Source organism: Nicotiana tomentosiformis, chromosome 7 (genome assembly GCF_000390325.3).
Source record: "Nicotiana tomentosiformis chromosome 7, ASM39032v3, whole genome shotgun sequence".
NCBI classification, from domain to species: domain Eukaryota; kingdom Viridiplantae; phylum Streptophyta; class Magnoliopsida; order Solanales; family Solanaceae; genus Nicotiana; species Nicotiana tomentosiformis.
This window is the reverse complement of record NC_090818.1, coordinates 57,346,045-57,368,098: the sequence shown is the minus strand read 5'-3', so window position 1 is coordinate 57,368,098 and position 22,054 is coordinate 57,346,045. Positions and strand designations below refer to the sequence as shown.

The following is a 22,054-nucleotide window of genomic DNA, read 5'->3' as shown; positions in this document are numbered from 1 at the left end:
AGATGCGGCTTTCGTTGGGCAGTGTTGAGACCACATATGCGGAAATCTCGTCGTAGAAGCGGGACCGCACCTGTTGAGTTGGCAGCGCAGATGCGTGGGCGCAAATACGCATAAGGGCTGCAGAAGCGGCCAACGACCTTGGCTTGGTTTCTCGCATGTGCAAGACTTGGAGCCGCAGAAGCGACCTTCTCACCGCATAAGCAAAAATTGTGTTGGGTATTGAGGCTTCTTTAAAACGGAGGTTTGGCCCATTTTCAACTCATTTCGTCCATGGGAGCCGATTTTGGAGCACTTTTGGAGTGCCATCTTCATCAACTATAATGGGGTAAGTGATTTCTTCACATTGTGAGTTAAGTACATGGTTTTTATATGGATTCAAGCATGAAAATTTGTAGAAATTGTGAGATTTTGAAAGAAACCTAGAATTTGGTATTTTTAGATTTTGACCACGAAATTGGGCATAAAATTTAGGATAAATGATATATTTGAATTTGTGGTGTTGTGGGTAAAATCTATCTTCGAAAATTTTCGGAATTCGGGCACATGGGCCTGAGGGTTGATTTTATGAACTTTTCTAGCGGAGTTGGGAATTGTTTAAATTGACTAATTATGGGTATTAGAGTATCTTTTGATTGGCTCGCACGTTGTTTGAATAGTTTTGGATCGACGGGCATCGGTTTGAGGTGTCATAGAGGCGTTGGAGCCGGTTATGGGACTTCGCAGCGAGGTAAGTCTCCTGTCTAACTCTGTGAGGGAAAAACTACCCCTAGGTGATGTATTTGTTATGTGTTACTTATTGCAGGGGCTACGTACACACAAGGTGATGAGAGTCCGTGTGTAGTTAGATTCATGTTATTTCCGGGTAGATTTAGGCTCACACCATGCAATAGTTGTACTACTTGAGTTGTTTCCTGTCTATTAGATTCCTTTATTTTTACAATGCAACTTGAGACTAGACTTGTGTAGAGTAATGGACTTGCTATCGTAGAGATTCGACGAGCTTCATGATTAGCCGCTATATAATTGTACTCTCCTTACGAAATTCTCCCGTGTTGTGCGTTCTCATCGAAAAGGTTCCCTTAAAATCTATAACTCACACGACTATTTGTGAGTGGGGTCGAGGACCCTTCAGAGCTTCTTATTCTAATAGGATCAGGCCGTTCGCCTCGGCATGATAGATACATCTATGGTTCGTGTCGTTCGACCCTCGGCAGTCGAGTCGTACGCTACGGCAGGATTTATGTACCACACTCTCATGGGAGCGGGCCGTTCGCCTTGGCAATAAAATAGATGTATCTATGGTTTGGTAATGTTATGATGGATCGGGCCGTACGCCTCGGCATTTCTATGAAATACTATTATGAAATCGTGTGTAGTAATGGGCAAGGAGCCAGCATATTTATGAGCTTCCCCTGATCGATCTATGACGACCTATCTGGTAAGATCCATATTATATATATACTCCGATTGAGGAGGTAACTACTAGTTGAGAGCTTGAGATATCTTTGAGGAGAGAGTTGTACCACGTATTTACACTTGTTATTTTCGTTTACTTACTCTGATTCACATTTATTTACTCCTACTGTATATGTCTTATTGGACCTCTAGTAAGTATTGATGTCGACCCCTCGTCACTTCTTCTCTAAAATTAGGCTAGATACTTACTGGGTACGCATTGGTTTACGTACTCATGCTACACTTATTGTACTTTTTGTACAAGTACTTATATGTCAAATGGTCTTTTGGGCGCAACGGCGCGGCCATTGCGGGGACTTTACTGTGAGTTGCATTTCATGTTACGCTCTGTAGCCTACACAGTTTTCGTCAGAGTTATTTATATGTTTCCTGTCTAATTTAAATTCTAGATGGATGTTGTATTTATTTATGTTTCCTAATTGATGCTCATGCACTTGTGGCATCGGGTTTTGGGAGTTCCTACTGTTGTTTGTCGTTGCAGATCACGTAGTTATTAACAGTTTTCCCTGTATATTCCATTTTTATTGTTCAAGTAATGAAAATTATGATTTCAAAGTAACAAAATGAGTAATTAAATCAATCAATCACTGTTGGCTTGCCTGGCGGCGGCGTTAGGCGACATCACGACCTACGGTGGATTTTGGATCGTGACCGTTAGAGTCTCCACCTCTAAAAGAAACTAAGATTTTTACTTGATAGTAATCTTTAAAGTTGTTAGCATTAAATCACCTTATTTTTAAAATATGAATTAGCAATCTTATATTTACTGACATTTTAATATTATTTACATATATATTTATGATTGGAATCAAAAATACTAAATTCATTTAAAGTAGTAACACCAACTTATATCTGCCGGTGGGCATAGAAGCCACAAAAAGAGTATGGAAAAATAGGAAATGAGAAAGTTAGATGGATGGCTGTATCCACGAGACTGAACTCCTGATATCTTTTTGATAAAGAGAAACCAATATTTCCTTTTCTTTTCTTTTTTGGGAAGGGGAAGAGGGGTCTGATCCTGTAGCTTCGTGATGAAGGAATCACCTCAAAATTCATACTTTTACCGGAATTAAGAAATAAAGAAAGTGCTTTAATTTCTTTTCGCTAGACCAAATTTTAATATGTCTAATAGTACATTGTTTGATCAGTCCACACATAACAGGTTGTTTCTTCAAAGTAGTTAAGCAGAAAAGAAGGGAAATTAACTAAAGAGAAACAAATATCGGACCTGATCCGTCGTTTCAGCTTGTGAGGAAAAAAAATTATTCTTTCTAAATATTAGGTGTGAGGTGCTTTTTGCGGAGAAACTTCATCGTTTTCTTTCTCACGGAACGCCTATATAAAAACAATAATCCTTCTTGATTAGAGGGCATCACATTGTCAAATAAAAAGTTATCCTTTGAAAATTTGTTCTCTGGCCACTTTATTAGCCTCCAAATAGAAAGAAATCCTTTAAAAATTAGCTCTCGGTCTTTTTAGCTTTTCGTTCTAATAAACCACATGCTTATCAAACTTTGCCCCCTTCCTCGTATGTGTGCCACCTCGTTATATTGGTTTCTATCTCCACCTTGTTATATAGAATTTAAATTTAATAAATTCAACATTTATGTTCTTGGCATTTAATATATCGGTCATTTGTACAATTATGAATTCAAAGTTTGATATATATATATATAAAAAAAAATTATTGGGAATAACCCCCCACAGAAATAATATTCACGGTAACAAAAGAGGAATAATAACGTAGCACCGGGATATGATAATTAATAAGAATAAAATAGTGACAACGACACCAAGACTTTTACGTGGAAAACCCTTTTGAATAAGGGAAAAAATCACGGTCCCGAGACGAGCAACTAATATCACTATAGCAAGAAATTTTATACTTTGTAGGTCCGAGTAAAATACTCCAAAGACCACTGCAACACTCAAAAGAAATAACCCTCTTTTGATATTCCCACCTCACTACAATATCGCACACTCTCTATTTTCTTCTACAGTCTATTTCTCACAATGCTTGAGAAAAACTCTCTGCAACTATTGTGTTGCTTCTCTTTTGGTATGGTGAAATGAAGAAGTCGAAGCTCTCCTTTTATAGGAGAAATAACCTACCTCTTCAACCAATCAGAAAGAAGGATTGGTTGCAAATTTTTCTTTCTTCCGCCTAACAATTTGACATATTCCTTCTGCAGCCTACCATTTTTGACAATGCAAAAGAAAAGATGGCTGTCAATCAAAGGAAGAAAGTTATCTTCCTTAATTTATGGGATGGACCCCATAAATCTCCTCCTCCAGTCTCATTCTCCTGAAGGAGGTAACACCAGATGTTCTAGTTCGAGTGCATGCCGACAAGTTCTTTGCATAGCTCAAACTTGTATCTTAGTACTACCCTGGTCAGCATATCCGCAGGATTCTCACTTGTATGGATCTTCTTGACTTGCATAGATCCATGCTCTATCCTTTCTCGAATCTAGTGATATCTCACGTCCATATGCTTCGTCTTTGCATGATATATGGTGTTTTTGCTCAGGTCTATTGCACTTTGACTGTCACAATAGACGACATAATCATTTTGATGTAATCCAAACTCTCGAAGGAACCGTTTCAGCCAAACCATCTCCTTGCAAGCTTCAGTATCGGTAATATACTCTGCTTCAGTTGTAGAGAGTGCAACACACTTCTGCAACTTCGACTGCCATGATACAGCTCCCCCTGAAAATGTGAACATGTATCCTGTAGTAGATTTACGATTATCAAGATCACCTACCATATCAGCATCCGTGTAGCTCTTCAAGATTGGATCAGATTCTCCAAAACACAAGCAATCTCCTATAGTACCTCTTAGATACCTGAGTATCCACTTGACTGCTTCCCAATGTTCCTTTCCAGGATTTTCAAGGAATCTGCTAACAACACCGACTGCATGAGCAATATCAGGTCTGGTGCATACTATTGCATACATCAAGCTTCCGACTGGTGAAGAATAAGGAACTCTAGCTATGTTCCATTTCTCCTCCACTTTTGTAGGACACATCTTCTTGCTCAACTTTAGATGACTAGCAAGAGGTGTGCTGACTGTCTTAGCATTCTTCATGTTGAAGCGTTCCAGTACACGGTCAATGTACTTCTCCTGAGACAGCCACAACTTTCTGCTTGTTCGCTCTCGAACTATATTCACACCCAGAATTTGTTGTGATGGGCCCAAGTCCTTCATATCAAATGACTTAGAAAGATCTCCCTTCAACTTTGCGATCAGCCTCCTGTCTTTTCCTACAATTAACATGTCATCCACATACAACAACAATATAATAAAATTATTCTCAGAAAATCTTTTGAAGTATACACATGGATCAAAATAGGTCTTTATGTATGTTTGACTTTTCATGAATGAGTCAAACTTCTTGTACCACTGCCTTGGTGCCTGCTTCAACCCATAAAGACTCTTATTCAGTTTGCACACCATGTGTTTTCTTTCAGCTACTTCAAATCCTTCTGGCTGCTCCATATATATCTCATCTTCTAATCTACGTGAAAAAATACAGTTTTCATGTCCAACTGCTCCACTTCAAGATCTAGGCTAGTTGTTAAGCTCAAGATTGTTCGAATAGAAGTCATTTTGACAACAGGTGAGAAAATTTTGTCAAAATCAGTACCTTTCTTCTGTTCGAAGCCTTTAACCACCAATCGAGCTTTGTATCTGACCTGCTTTCCATTTCCATCTTTCTTGATTTTAAAGACCCACTTACATTTGAGTGGTCTTTTACCCTTTGATTTTAAAGACCCACTTCCATCTCCTCTTGCATGGCTTTCATCCACTGGTTCTTTTATGGATGGGACATCACCCCCTTAAGACTTTATGGCTTCCCCTCATCACTGATGAGGACATACTCCGTAGAAGAGTACCTGCATGACTCTACCCTTGGCCTTTATGATATCCTCAGAGGTTGAGGTTGCTCTTCTCCTTGAGTGGGGTGATCTACTTTCTCGACATTATCATCAAGTTCCTCCCCCTGCTCAATAATCTCACCAGGTTGCTCCCCCTGCTCGGCAACCTTGTCGGTTGTACTTTCTGCACTTGTGGGATTGTTAGAAGTAGAAGGAATAGTAACAAGGTTAGGAATAATACCATTCTTGGTCTTCTCTGACATATCATCATCAGTTCCAACTTCACTTTCTCGGAAGACTACATCTCTACTTCTGATGACCTTCTTCTTTACGGGATCCCACAATCTGTATCTGAATTCTTCATCTCCATATCTGATGAATATGCAAGGAACAGATTTATCATCCAACTTTGTTCTTTACTCCTTTGGTACATGTACAAAAGCCTTGCAACCTAACACCTTCACATGCGAGTAGGGCACCTCCTTGTTGGTCCAAACTCTCTATGGGATGTCAAACGACAACGGAACTGATGGAATCCTATTGATAAGGTAACAGACTGTCTGAACTGCTTCACCCCAGAATGACTTAGGCAGTTTAGCCATTCAGAGCATGCTTCTCACCTTCTCCACAATGGTGTGGTTCATCCTTTCGGATACGCCATTGTGTTGTGGGTTTCCAGGAACTTTCTTTTCATGTTTGATCCCATGGTTCGAACAGTACTCTTCAAATTCCATTAAAGTGCACTCACCTCCATTGTCACTTCGGAGACGTTTTAGCATTTGGCTTGTCTTCCTTTCTCCCATAGCATGAAACTTCTGGAAAACTTGAAACACCTTATCTTTGGTTTTCAAAATATAAACCCATAATTTTCGTGAAGCATCATCAATAAAAGTAACAAAATATTTGTTACCGCCCATCGATTCAATTTTCATTGGACCACAAATATCAGAATATACTAAATCAAATATATTCAATTTTCTTTCAGACGATGTCTGAAATGAGACTCTATGTTGCTTACCAAATATACAATAGTCACAAGGTTTTACCGTTGTACCTTTGGCATAAGAAATGAGTGATTTCCTGGCAAGAATCTTCAATCTCTTGTCGCTCATATGACCCATCCTTTTGTGCCACAAATTTGCAGAAATCTCAACTTGTGCCGCGTTCAATTCACCTTGGCATATTTCTGCATTTGTCTTGTACAATGTGCCACGAGCAACTCCCTTTGCAATCACCAATTATCCCTTGGTGAGTCTCCACTTTTGATTTGCAAAATAGTTCTCGTATCCATCTCGGTCTAAAGCAATTCCCAAGATCAAGTTCATTCGTAAATCAGGTACATGTCGCACGTCCTTCAAAACCAATGTGCACCCGACATTTGTCTTGATACAAATGTCATCAATCCCCGCAATCTTTGAGTAACTTGTGTTACCTATTCGGCCTTGTAAAAAAGATACTGCACCTGCTACATATCTGCAAAAAAGATCTCTTACCGGTGTGGCATGGTAAGATGTTGTTGTATCAGCCACCCATTCCGACTTTGGACCTGATAAGTGCATGCATTCCACTTCTTCGTTTATAAAGAGGACAACATTATCATTATTTTGCACCATGGCGGTTGTGTTGTCGTCATTCTTCTGGCCACTAGTTTTACCTTTGTCCTTCCTTGGATTTGGGCAATCTTTTTTAAAGTGACCCAGTTGATCACAATTGTAGCAATTTCTAGCTCTTGTTTGGATCGGTTCTTAGACTTCCCACGAGCTCCGGATCTACCATAGTTTTTCGAACTCCTTTGATAACTCACGCCTCTACCTTCTGTGATGAGAGCATGTCCTTGATTTTCAGGCTTCTTTCTAATCTTCTCATTGAGTAGAAGAGTTGATGTGATATCTTTCAACTCAATGGTAGTCTTACTGTGCAAGATGGTTGTTGCCAGATTATCGTACGAAGATGGCAACGAGTTCAACAACAAGATGTCTTTATCTTCTTCCTTAATTTTCACTCTGAGATAGGCGAGCTGTGTGATTAGTACGTTAAACACATTTAAATATGACAAAAAATTCGTGCATTCACCCATGTGTAGGGCGTATAGTTGCTTCTTCAGGTACAATTTATTTGTTAGCGTTTTGGACATGTATAGGCTTTCCAACCTTGTCCAAATGCCACGTGCGGTGTCTTTATCAATGATGTTATTTACCACATCATTTGATAAGTGCAGCCTGATTGCACTAACATCCCTTTCATCCAAGTCAGCCCAATCCTCAGCTTTCAGGGTATCAGGTATTTTGGCATCAGCATCTAGTACCTTGTGTAATCCTTGTTGGATGAGCAGATCTCTCATCCTTCTTTGCCATGTTGAGAAACCGTTATCTCCATTAAATTTTGCTACCTCATACTTTACTCCAGATATTTTTGTTTATCACCGAGTATAGTACTACCGACAGTGAATAGTATTTCTGTGAACGAGCAGAACATGTGCTCTGATACCAGTTGTTGGGAATAAACCACCCACAAAAATAATATTCACAATAATAAAAGCGGAATAATAATGTAGCACTGAGATATGATAATTAACAAGAATAAAATAGTGATAACGACACCAACACTTTTACGTGTAAAACCCTATTGAATAAGGGAAAAAACCACGCCCCCGAGACGAGTAACTAATATCACTATAGCAAGGAATTTTACACTTTGTAGGTTCGAGTAAAATACTCCAAAGACCACTACAACGCTCAAAAGAAATAACCTTTTTTGATATTCTCACCTCACTACAATATCGCTCACTTTTTATTTTCTTCTACACGGTCTATTTCTCACAATGCCTGAGAAATACTCTCTGCAACTATTGTGTTGCTTCTCTTTCTGTGTGGTGAAATGAAGAAGCCAAAGCTCTCCTTTTATATGAGAAATAGCCTACCTCTTCAATCAATCAGAATGAAGGATTGGTTGAAAATTTGCATTGCAAATTTTTCTTTCTTCCGCCTAACAATTTGACATTTTCCTCCTACAACCTACCATTTTTGACAATGCAAAAGAAAAGATGGTTGTCAATCAAATGAAGAAAGTTATCTTCCTTAATTTATGGGATGGACCCCATATATATATATATATATATATATATATATATATATATATATATATATATATATATATCATTTTTTAGATATATTCATGCTCAATATACCAAATACTACTACTACTAAATTCATATGAACATGTTGAAGCTATAGTGCGTGCCCTCCGTACATCCTTTGCACATCAACTCGTTGTGGTATGTGGTGCTGGCCCTCTAAATAAACGAAATTAAATTGCTCCAAAAATTATGGTTTAAACTTTAAAATAATAAAAATATTTCAACCTTTAACAATACTCAAAAGACCAAAATATTTAAATTGTTTTCAGAAAGATAAATTAATGATTAAAAGCCCAGAGTTCAAGTTTTAGTGTTATAAATTTTAGTTGTTAGTCTTTTTTCATCTTTTTTCATCTGGACATTTTTTAATTTTTTTATTAGCTATGTAAATTAGGGGTGTATATGGATCGGGTTGGTTTGTTTTTTATCAAAACCAAACCAATTATATCGGTTTGGATTGGTTTGATTTTGTTGGATTTTTCGAGTTTTTTGTTACATAATATTATTTCAATCTTACTTTGTTAAATTTTTTATAACTAAATATATGTTCAGTAAAAATTAAAAAATTGACAAACATATAATCTATTAAAATATTCTTATGGGAGAATTTTCTTAGTAAAACATGATACTATTTTTTAGTCGTCTTTCGTTGATGTACACTTTTAAGGTTAACCGAATTTAATAATTAAAAATAAAAATTAATATGATACCTAAATAATGGTATGTCCTATTTAGTTTTAAACTATCGAAATACCACTTCAAATTCGAAAAAGATATAAGAATTCAATAAATCTTGACGTATGAATATGAATGAACAAAGAGATTGACGCATTTCAGTAACACTTGATAAGAAAGTGATCATACAACCCATTATTTAAAGTTAATAAAAATGGAACACTTCATATTTAACTAAATATTACATCCCATAAGAGAATCTCAAATATTTCTAGACATTTTTTAAAGAAAGTTGTATAAAACTTCTTAAAAGTATATATAAAAATTATATATTTATATGTCGGTTTGGTTTGGATTTTTTTACTCAATACCAAACCAAATCAAGCCAAACCTAGTCGGGTTTTTTCATCGGTTTGGTTTGACTTTTCGATTTAGTGCGTTTTTCCGGTTCGATTTGTACACCCCTAATGTAAATATAGTATGCTCGTTTAGATTATCCAAAACATTTCCCTCTGTTAATTTTTACTATATCCGTTCACTTTTACTTGTCATGTTTTATTTTTCGAGAGTCAAACTGCATAAACTTTGACCAACGTTTTAACATGTATATTTTCACCATATTGATATGAGAGAATTACAAATTATAATACTTTTTGTATAGTTTTCGAATATCTAAATTTTAATTTTAAAATATTAAGAAAATCTAAACTAATTTAACTTCAAAGATGTGGGATGATCATAACTACAAAAATTTTAGAACTAAATGCTATTATTAGCTGGGCCTACTGCTATTAGTAGCAGTGGAAGTGTTAAAGGAAATTGAAAGAAAAAACACAACAATGGCAATAATGCCATGTCAAAGTTTACTCCACTTTGAAGCGACCTTTTTAAAATTCCAAGCAAACCACATACGCAAAAGTCACACTACACACTGTCTCTATCTCGGCCTTCTCCCCTCTCTCTCTCTCTCTCTCCTAAGTCCTAAAGCAAAGCAAAGTCGTAAAACAATAGTGACAAAGCGAGAGAGACGAGGAGTGAGAAGTAGCACTTCCCTTTTACCAATTACTCCTCCTCTAAATTCCTGCTTCTCCACCTCCTCTTGCAACTGCTTGGCGCAGAAAAAAATATGACTCAGACCGTGAATGGCACCAACCATAATCATAACTCACATGATCCAGTACCACTTCAAAGTCACCCTCATTACTACCCACCTCCTTCTTCTTCATCCTCAAAAGCTTCTTTTAAAGGCTGCTGCTGTTGTCTCTTCCTTCTTTTCTCCTTCTTACTTCTCCTCATTCTCGCAGTCATTCTAGTTATCGTCCTCGCCTTGAAGCCCAAGAAACCCCAATTCGACCTTCAGCAAGTGGGCGTTCAGTACGTGGGTATCACTCCCAACTCCGCTATTGCTAGTGCCGCAGCATCTTCTGCTGCTGTTTCTCTCAATATCCACATGGTCTTCACCGCTGTCAATGATAATAAGGTGGGAATCAAGTACGACGAGTCCAGGTTTACTGTCATGTACCGCGGGATTCCACTTGGAAGGGGAATTGTTCCCGGGTTTTATCAACCCGCGCACAGTGTTCGGCGGGTCGAAACTACGATCGTCGTGGATCGGGTCAACTTGCTCCAGGCCGATGCAGCTGATTTGATCCGTGATGCGGCGTTGAATGACCGGGTCGAGCTTCGGATTTTGGGTGATGTCGGAGCTAAGATTCGGATCCTTGGGCTTACTTCACCCGGTGTGCAGGTTAGCGCTTTAATTTCTCTCTCTAAGATTGCTGTGTTTTTTTTTCCTTCTGCATTTTCTCTGTCTAGACTTTTAGGATATTTGTGCTCGAGAAACGCCGCATTTGCAGTGTAGAATATCAGCTTCGTGTCTCTCTCTCTCGCGCGCGCGCACACGCGAGAGAGACAAAGCATTGGGGGTCGGTGCTGACGTGTACGTTCCGTGGCTTTAGGGTGAGGGTGGTATGGATTTATATAAAAAAATTCTTAAACTAAGTTAAATATTTAATTCTGTCGCTCCCAATCGCAAACTAGACATATGTGTCGTGACCGGTAGACTTTTTTGAAAGTTTTTTTCACATGTAAAATTCAAATTCGAATTTATCCCGAAACATGTCTTACTTTTCATGTTCGTTGTGGTTTTTATTTCCTTGTCCCAGTTATTTTTCTTTTTGGCTACCTCTCAATTTTTTATTTGTCGTTTATTATTTTTTTTATATTTTTTTCCTATTCTATTATTTTATTTGTGATCTCTATCAAGAAATAATATGTGAAATTTCACGAGTAGAATCTAGGAAAGAGATGTAATTTTTATATATAAATAAAAATACTTCTTAAATTGCCCGAACAAACTAAAAAAAATGAATCGAACAAACGTTCCAAACAAACTCTATATTAGTCATTACAAGGTGTACATTAAAAGAAAATTATGGCACTCGTCACCTTCAAATCCTAAATCCGCTTCTGTGTACGATAGGTGCCTTTCTTTCTCGGCGCCTTCTTGTCCCCCTGATGGGCTTTGCTAACTTGTGCCAATAATGTGTACTAGCTTAGCTTTAAGAATTTAGGGACCAATTCAAGTTGAAGTCATATGCACGATAGCATAATAATAATAATAATGTTAGTGTACTTTAAAGCTGTCTATGTGAGCTTGATTACATTGCCGTGTTAACTAAAAGAGCAGTTTGTTGTAAATATCATTAGCCTAAAATTAGTTAATTTATGATTAATTCTTACCATATTCTTTTTTTTTTAAAGGTTGCCTACTCACATTATTAGAAGATAAAAATTAAGATTAGAAACTCATCATAAAAATTATATAAACAGTTACCTTATATAAAAAACTAAATCCTTTACTAAATATATTTTAGGCAATATATTAAACTTTTTATTCACCAATACTTTTAACAAGAATTAGGCTATTGTGCTACTTAAAGAATATCTACAAATTACAAGTAGCTGCATTTTATTAATGTGGATTGATAATTTATAAAATATGGTATATAACTGCTATTATTGCATACACTATACGAGGGAGCCTTGGAACAACGGTTAAGTTGTCTCCGTGTGACCTATAGGTCACGGGTTCGAGCTGTGGATTCAGTCATTGATGCTTACATTAGGATAGGCTGCCTACATCACACCCCCTCGGGTATGGTCCTACCCCGGACCCTGCGTGAACGCATGATACTTTGTGCACCGAGCTGCCCTTTTTTTTAATTCACTATAGATGCCTATTTAGGCACCCAGAGGCACAAAACTTCCATACATGACTTGTACTAAATTAGTCCAGATTGTATAATGTCAAACAAAGAGTTCCGTTACATTGAAATCAACTCCAGGTCTTGTATTCGTGTAGTATTCCCTTGAACTCGATTGTATCCACTCGAAATTGGGTTATTCTATTTTTTCACTAAGTACGATAATCTCTTTAAAAAAAACAACTAGAATACGAGAATGATGAGGCTAAAAACCAATATAGTGAACCAATCGTCCTTAAAGTAGTAGGAAATGAATTCTAAATTTGCCCAAGCCAAAATGGTATATTGTTGGCCCGTCCTTAAAGTAGTAGGAAAAGGGTGTTATTTACCAAAAGCCAATCTGGTTTCTTCTGGATTTGGTTAGGTCCAGAAGTAGGGGAAGCAAAAGTGGGAAAAAGGACTCAAAAAAGAAGGGGAAACTGAGAATCTAATAATTAAAGAGTGTGGATTTGGATGAATGATTCCACGAGTGTAGGAATGTTTTTCTCCTTTAGCTTTCTAAGTTACAACAAAAACCAATAATTTGAAGGAATGGGAGCCACCACCTTGCCTGTCATGTCTAGTAGTAATAGGTTTTGTTGTCTAGTTATACAGTACTCTGCCATTTCTGAAACTTTTTTGAGCTGGTTTGCCGTAGTTTTTTGGATTCCCCACTACACATGACCTAACAAACTATTCACTAAGTATTTACTCTGCTCTGAGAAAATAGGCCACTTTCTGAAGGGCACTAAAATTTTCTCCTAGTGCTGTGTAGGTGTGGTGTGCACTGCTTACACCTCCTGCGATTGGATCTTTCATTGAAGGGGACTTTCTTGTTGAATAGTGCTCCAACATTTAGTGGCTTTTAATAGCGGTAGGAGCACGGAACGTCATGATGTGTGGGTTAAGTACACGGCACTGGTTCGCATCCTACCGCAAAAAAATAATAATCATAATTAAGTAGAGAAGTGTAGAGGGTTGGGCCAATTTTCCTGAATTTTGAACCGTGCGCTATCAGTAAAAAGTTTAGTCAGTACTTCTTACTTTTGAGTCTAGTGTTTAGTTTATTTTGCTTAGCCAATTTACATGATAACTTATGTCTTGGACCGTGGTCGAGCATAATTGCTGGTAATAGTTATCCGATCCTTAGTTATATCATGTTTCCATGCACTTTTTTTAGGAGCTTAAGTGTAATCTGTTTGTTGCTTATTGAGCTATAATTATATCCTTAATTCAGTTTGCAATATCTATTCAAGAAACAAACAACTTACAGTATATTTCATCATTAAAAAGCTCTGTCTCCTTTGTTTCATTTATAACCAAAATATTACTAGCTATCCGTTTCCAACATTTCTATGTTCCCTTTGCTGACTTTTTGAGATGCTGAACTTTCCCTTCCACTTTCTTGAACTGTTTGTCTTCCTAAATCAAGGTTCATGTTAAATTCAGCTTCTGCACTGCTTAATTATTGAGATATCATTGAATGCAAGTGATGGTGCTTTCCCTATTTAGTGCATGCTTCAAACAAGTAGAAACATTAAACATAGGATATGATCATGGCTTCACTCGTGAAAGCTTCATCGCATTTTTAATGACATTGACAAATCGAAAACTTCTTTTGCCGAATTAATGGTTATATCTTGTGGCACTTCAGGAATGCATGTTTTAATCTTCCCCAAAACTCCAATCTGAACTATTTTCAGCTCTTCACGATCACGAGTTACCTTCACTTGAAAACAAAATGAATCTTATGTTGGTATTAGTATATTAATCGTTTAATTTAACAGTAGATGATTGAATCAGAAACATAACGTAGTGAGAATGGTTGTTGGAGCAGGTATCCGTGGATTGCGCAATAGTGATCAGCCCAAGGAAACAGGCTCTCACCTACAAGCAGTGTGGATTCGATGGCCTTAGCGTATGACAAATACTCAGTAATTAACTGGTCTTAATTTGTCTGCCTTTGGAACTTTTCCAAAGCTACATTTTCTCTTTAATTCCACAAAGGGGAAAAAGGGAGATGTACAATTTGTAGTCGGTAACAAGTGCACATGCTTATCATTGGGAAAAAGGTTAAAAAAAGAAAAGGCGCACATGCATCTGGTTGGACTTCATAAAAAAGCAAATTGAAGCCAATAAATAGCATTTGAAAAGTTTTCTGTCTCTTCTTCTTCTTATAGATTTAGAAAAATAAGAAGTTGAGCCCGTAACGTAGCTAAAGGGTATCTTGTTATTAGAATAGTTTTTTTTTTTCTTTTAAAGATTTGGACTAATAGGTATTCCATGACTCATTGTGATTGGCTGACATTTAGAGTTTATTTTATTCATTAACTAGTAAGTTTACTCGCGTTTCGCGCGATCCTAAAAGACATTTGTTAGTTTACAAAGAAATCAATAGACTAATACCGAACTTAAAATACTATCAAAAAAAATTATTATAAACAATATACATTTAGGTTAAAAAATGTGTTAGTCCATAATATGGATTTATTTAAAGCAAATAGTCCATAGAAATGTATAGGTATATATTATCAAGAAAGCTTATATAAGTTTTGTCTAACTAAGAATGGTTCAGAGTAATTTAGTGTTAGAGAATTTGCCATTCCATTTTCAAAGACAACCGAGTACAAATTATATCGTATGCTTTACTTTCCGATTCTATCATCCGTATATGATGATTGATCGTAAGGAACTTTCTTAACCGAAGATTTATCACCTAAAAGCTTTTGAAAGAAGAGTGCATGATTGATTGAGGAGAGGAAGAGTGACACATTGATTTTGTTACTTTACTACTTTAAATTACAACAATCATGTAACGCTCCTATTGATCAGGCACGAATTTTTTTTATTAAATATTGCAACGGTTCCATAATTTTTAAAAGAATACGATCTTTGAAAACATAAATAGCAATCGTAATTGGTCGTAATTTGAGAATATAGCCGTTAAGCTTCTTCAATAGGCACCTTTTCAAAGAAGATGTTTCGCTTTTAGTTTAATTAATGAGTTAAATGGGAAAATAGTACAAAACACCCAAAAAAAATGGAGGAAAAAGATAAATGCAAACGTGTAACAAAAATGGCAAACACGTTTAGGAATAAAAATCACAAAATATTTATATAACATTTAAATTGAGAAAATATTAGTTACAGAAGACTTAAAATAAGAAAAGGAACCAAAACTAACTTTGTGCAAATCCTATAAGTTGAAAAATTATTGCCTTACTTACAGTTGCTCGTGCATTTCAATAATTCGCAAAGCAGAGCATTTAAAAATTTTAAGAAAAAATCAGTTAACAAAATATATTTTAAGTAAAGAAGGAACAAAAACTAATTCCATTGACCGTTAATACTGGAAATAATTACCATGTAATAATTTTTTTTATTTTGTCTTTCTACCAAGATGAGACTTGTATACTCATCAAGATTCAAAGTATATTGAACTCTATAAAATGACCGTTTTTAATCATCTACGACGCAAATAAAAGTTTAGTGTATAACTATCTTAAGTGTTGTACTCTATCATTGTTAATGAGTAATTTAAATTAGTATTGTTAATTACCTTCAAAATGGATGGATTAATGATTGACTTGCTTGGCACTACCTTCACAATGAAACGTTGGTGGTGGAACTCTCATTCTCCTTATCAGTTATCGCTTACATTATTATCGTATTCATTTTTCTCCAACATTCATTCTTCTATTATGAATGGCAATGACAGGAATCTTGAGAAAGAATTTAGATTGCGAGGATAATAGTAGGTAGGAAAAAGATAGAGCCGAAGAAATGTAAAGTAAATTTTACACGCATGTTAAGAAATTGAAGAGTAATGATTGTTGAAAAAGATATTTCTAAAAAAAAAAAAAAGGAAAGTGAACTTAGGTGCATGCAGAAAAAATGTATTGTGCAAGCGTTACAAATATTGGGGAAGTGGTGGGAGAAATAATAGGAGAAGTAGAAGGAAATAGAGAAAGTGCAATTAAGAGATTTGAAGAAGTGTCTTTTCGATTTGTAATTAAGATAGCAAATAAACGGTCAAAGAAGGCAAATTTGTGAGAATTAAGAAAAAATTGTATTCTCGTCAAGGAGACATGCCATGTCATCAGCCAATACCCCTCAATTATATATATATATATAGATTATAGTGTACCTTCTGAACTCTAGAGGTCCAATGGTAGAATCTGCCAAGTTTGGGAAATTAATAAACCTTAATCTTATGCACAGTTACACCACCCTCCCCCTTTTTCCTTCTCTTCACTCTTCCTTTCCCTTTCCCAACCATAACTATTGCATGATATGAAATCCAAAATAATGCTGCCAAAGAATAATTTCAATCTTTAAGGATATCTCGAACTGTAATATAATTGAACAAGTCTCGTGGTAAACAAAGAAAGAGAAAGAACAAAAACGAATCATTGATATTGTTTTTAAACAAATAGTGAAAACCCAAAAGAGATTTGAGCAAGTTGTCACTAGAAAAATAGCAAACAGTTCAACATCCATTTTTCTTTGAAGAAACTAAAGATACCCTTGTTTATTTTATAATTGTTTTCAAACTACATTCTTTCTACCACACAAAGACTAGTTCACATTTGGCTCTGTAGAGTTAATTACAAATTCTAACCAAGTCCCAGAACGTTTTCTTTCCACAAAATCAGTAGTACATGATTAACTTTCAACAAAAATTGGTTTTGGCCATGGTTAAGTGATATGCATGCAAAAATAATGAATACAAAATATGTGTCTTTCGTAAACACATTTTATCATAGTTAAGTCATATATATTCTCACTATCGTTCGGTGTAAACACCACCTGGTGCAAATAAGTTTTTGCCATGTTTCAACCCACCTAAAGGAACGGTATTTTGGCAAGAGATAATCTAAATAGAACATGTCGCCCAATTAGCTCCTTCAATTCTCTCATCCCTAGTCCCTACACAAATAAAGCACTTGGTACTCCATTATACAACCAAAGTGTATCACCGTTTCTACTGCTAGAGAGCTAATTAAGCCTTAATTTCACACGGCATAGAGCACATCTGACTTTAATACCTAGAGGTGCACATACAGACACTATCACACCAAAAATAGTTTGACCCTCAAACAGAGCTAAGATAGAATGTCATGTCAAAGGAACAGAAGAAAGCATTCCTTACCCTCGAAATGGTTCATGAGACTCGAAAGAGCTGTCTTAATTTTTGCCTCTGTAAATCAAGATGACCATTGCTCCTTCATCCATAGTTAAACATAAGAGGCAAATTCAGCGATCAGACAAATTTCCAAGACAAAGAGGGTATAAAGCGAACTATTTCAAGGTTTCATGTTATGCAAACAAACACTCTTAACTAAATTCCAGTTGGTGTTTAGTAGCATTCGGATAAACAGCACCATCTTAAGGTGACCTCATAATATAAAGACAACAATACCAATAACTTGTCAAAACTTCTGTTTTACCAAAATAATATGCGTTTTAAGCTCCGGCAACAATTGAAGTTCAACTAAAATCCTAAAGGCACTTGAAAGCATTTAGATAAACACCATTGTTTTCACAAAGACCTTACAAAAATAAAGAAAAAAATAACAATAACTTGTCCAAAGCTTCTCTTCTACCAAAGATAGCATGGGCTTAGCTCAGCAAAAAGTTGCAGTTCTATAACGTCACTCAAGCCTTCAGCCGACCATAGAACTTCTGTTTCTCCTGGGTGGTCTGGAAGCGACCATGTCCGAACTTTGAGGATGTGTCGATGAACTTGAGCTTAATCTCCTCAAGAGCAACACGAGAGGTCTGGTTGAGAAGTGATTGGCGAAGGGTAACAACCCTCTTCTTAGGACCTACACAGCATCCCTTGATCAACAGGTAATCTTCCTTCACCACACCATAATGGGGAAATCCACCCATAGGTGTGATGTCTTTCTCAGTCCTGTCATCGTCAAGGCAAGTGTAAGCAACAAATGTGGAAACTAAAAAGTGACAATCAAGGCACAACAAAGCTTCCACAGTGCCACTAGTACAAAATATGAGATATCTTCAGCAAGGGGGGTATAAAACATTGTTGAGTAAGAACTTTAAATCAAGCAATCTCAAATTGCAGTTACCACTAGCAAACCTAACAAGCACACTAGCACTAATTGCAGACAAATGGAAAGTAGAATATCATCTTTGAGGGAAAAGAATTTAGCAAGGAGACAGTATAAAAGAACCTGTCAAAATCAGTAATAGCTGCATGTGACTCTTGCCCAGCTTTGCCAAGCTTGTAAACCTTCTTGTTCATCTCGGTACGGTGATGGTATCCGTTTTGACCAGCACGGGCAACTGTGTAGGAAACTCTAGCAGGGTGCCAAGCACCAATACAAGCAACTTTACGAAGACCCCTGTGGGTTTTGCGAGGAAGACGTGTCACACCCCAACGTGTTACAACACCTTCATAACCCTTACCCTTGGTAACACCAATGATGTCAATCATCTCATCCTTTTGGAAAATAGCATCAACTGGCACCTGCTTCTCAAAGAAACCATATGCATAGTCAACCTTTTGGGCAATAGTCCCACCATTCACCTGGATTTCCATCAGATGTGCTTTCTTCTGTTTCAGACCTTTCATCTTCCTTATCTGAAGTAAAATATGGTAACCATTACAATGAGTATCCAAATAACTAATTTGTTCAAATATCCAGGACATCTAACACCTGGAAAGACCAATAAAATCAAAAGATGAAACTAAGCCTGGCCAAGAATGCCTAGCACACACGACCACCTACAGAAACAAATTCACTACATAAATAACCAGTCAGCATTTGTGAATTAGAAAGAACCAAATAGATCTTTTTTTATGAGGGTGGTGTCAGGGCAAGCTTGCACGCACCTAACACTATTCCATCGTTACCTACTACCTCTCACCAGCACAAGTACCAGGCTTAGGCAGATAGGAAGAAATCACCTAGTATTTTTGCCTCCGCCGGGATTTGAACCTAAGAACTCATGGTTCTCCTCCAACTTCATTGACCACTAGCCACACCCATGGATGCAAGAACCAAATAGATCTATTGCTTACAAAACAGGAATAATATAATCAAAATATGAAACTAGGTCAGTATAAGAATGCTTAGCACAAATAACCACCTATAACAACAAATTCACTACATAAATAACCCTTTTTCTGTAACTTACATAAATAACCAGTATTCATGAATTAGAAAGAAACAAATAAATTTGTTGCTTAGCAAAAGATGATAACATGCAAGTATCATTAATATTATCCTAAATGAGCTTACTTAACTTTACGAGGTGCAAATATCAATGAGAAACTAATTCTTATAGCACCTCTTATTACAAGTATCTCGTGAAAGTTTGCCTCGACTAAAATTCGGAGAAAGCAGGGGAAAAATATAGAATTCATTTTATATATGCAACAAAAGCAGACATGGGTCATGGTCCCCGAAAAACAACAATATCTGTGAGAGATGGCATTAGGATAGTACCTGAGTGTGAGCCAACACACGAATGACTGAAGAATACTTCTTCAGTTTCTCCAACTGCGCCTGGATATCTTTTTTACCTTCATCGGTCTCGTATTTCTTCGAGTACTTCAAAAAGGCCTTCTTCTTGGACTTGCACCAATTCTTGTAGAACCTCCTCTTTAACTCTTCACTGAGATGCTGAGCCCAAACAGTGTTGAGGCAACGCAGGCCACGAGGTGTCGTAACATATCCAACAACACCAACTATCACCATTGGGGGTGTTTCAATTATAGTGACCGCTTCACATGTTTCTTTCTTGTGGAGTTCTACAATCACCAGATAAGATGTAATGTTTAACATCAACATGGCAGTTTTCCCCTTGGGGTAAAGCGGAGTAGGACAATGCATGAAACCCAATCAGTATCAAAGTCTAATTACTAACACAGCTACCGAATAATATGAATACAGAGCTGAAATACTAAATATGAAAAGGGGATTTTACTTGATCCAGGTTTTTCTACATCTCTCACAATGTGGGTCATTCCAGCCTTATAACCCAAGAAGGCAGTCAGCTTGCAGGGTTTGCTTTGATCATCCTTAGGGAATGCCTTCACTGAAAAAATAAAAAATAAAAAGACAAATGAAAACAGATAAAAATGACAAACGATGATTCCTTTTTTTCACTGAGTTTTCCTGGGATTTGCTAAAAAGATCTTAACACTTCTCTCTATTAAAAATAGCTGTTTAAACCGTCATAATCATAACTACAACCTTCTCAATTTAATGTAAAGTAGAAAATTGGATCAAAATTCTACTATCAATTATCTAGTAGTACTGAAAAGAATATAGCATACCCTTTCCCCTGTGACGAGCAGCTCTCTTTCTGGGCAGAAAGCCCAAAGACCCATGTCTTGGGTGCTCAAACTTCCTATGAGACATTTTTCTCGTCCTTCAATCTGTAAACACAACACAAAATGTAAACAATACAATTACTACGCTTCAATCCCACAGAAAATCAAAGTCAGCTAATTGTATACAATTCAGCTCTATTAGCCCAATATTACCTTACTTATAAATAATTTTCATTTCACTGCAAATTAGGTGCTCGCTAAAATCCTAAACATATATAAGCAAATAAAACAGCCCAGATTGCTTAAATTATGCACAAATCTAGCCAAAAATTTATGATAACACGTCCAAATAGCACTTAAAAAATGTGAAACCCATATACTGTTTCAAAGCTATATTACAAATTTACTAAGCTTTTGGCAATTGATAATGCCATAATAGCTCATTTAAAGAGTAACATGAATGTGTCCACCGATTCTCCAATTATATATGGATATTTTACGTAAAAAATAGCTAGCTAGAATTCAGAAATTAGAATGCATACATAAGTTTGAGGGGAAAAGGAGGGTACCTGCAAGGGACGGCTTTGGGGGGACTGCAGACCTGTCTCGAAGAGGAAAAACCCTAACTCAAACTGAGATTTATATATTATCGTTGTGTTGCAGGTAGGGGAATGGGCTGGACATTAGGCTTTTGGCCCAACTTTCTTTTGATCACTTTGTCAAGCCCAGCTATCAGAGCTGTAAATTAGCATAAAGGATTTCTTTCCTATAAATATAAATATGGGATTTTTATTTTCTTATACACTATTTGAAATCTTATTACCCTCAGTACTCAAGTTTTAATTTAATTACATGGTCATATATAATTTATCAATTATATACAAATAAATTTTAAATGAGTATCCTTTTATGTTATAAATTGAATAAGGAATATCAGTTATTTCATTATCCCTTTATACTTGCCCACACTCTCTCTCTTCGTCTCTCTCTCTCTCTCTCTCTCTCTCTCTCTCTCTCTCTCTCTCTCTCTCTCTCTCTCTCTCTCTTCGTCTCTCTACTCTCTGTCTCTGTTTTTTTTCCTAATTTTTCTTCATTTGATATTCTCTTATGTTTTCTTATTGTATATAGTTTTAATGTATTTCAATCGTTTTAACTTAGCAATTTTCTTTCATGTTGCACAATTGGTGTTCAAATTGAAATTGTCAATCAATAATTTTTTAAGGTGTTTGACTCTCCATCATTGACATCCATTAAAAAGCTTTGAAGCTTTGAAATCGAATTTGGATTTTCAAAAACCATTATTTGTTTGGATTGGGTGTTGTTGCAAACAAT

The 22,054-nt window shown here is 36.4% G+C and overlaps 2 protein-coding genes across 2 annotated transcripts; one reads left to right on the top strand and one right to left on the bottom strand.

Annotated features, from left to right (window-relative positions):
- The first annotated feature begins 10,099 nt into the window (after nt 1–10,099).
- Nucleotides 10,100–14,784, top strand: LOC104099295 (NDR1/HIN1-like protein 13). Its single transcript, XM_009606240.4, has 2 exons — nt 10,100–10,919; nt 14,255–14,784. The coding sequence occupies exons 1-2, from the start codon at nt 10,299–10,301 to the stop codon at nt 14,339–14,341; spliced, it is 708 nt and encodes a 235-aa protein (XP_009604535.1). The 5' UTR covers nt 10,100–10,298; the 3' UTR covers nt 14,342–14,784.
- Nucleotides 14,785–17,842: 3,058 nt separating this feature from the next.
- Nucleotides 17,843–21,396, bottom strand: LOC104099296 (large ribosomal subunit protein uL3-like). Its single transcript, XM_009606241.4, has 6 exons — nt 21,292–21,396; nt 20,726–20,827; nt 20,374–20,484; nt 19,893–20,197; nt 18,615–19,024; nt 17,843–18,334 (listed from the first exon to the last, which is right to left on the bottom strand). Exons 2-6 carry the CDS (start codon nt 20,808–20,810, stop codon nt 18,076–18,078), a joined length of 1,170 nt encoding a protein of 389 aa, XP_009604536.1. The 5' UTR covers nt 20,811–20,827; nt 21,292–21,396; the 3' UTR covers nt 17,843–18,075.
- Between the last annotated feature and the right edge of the window lie 658 nt (nt 21,397–22,054).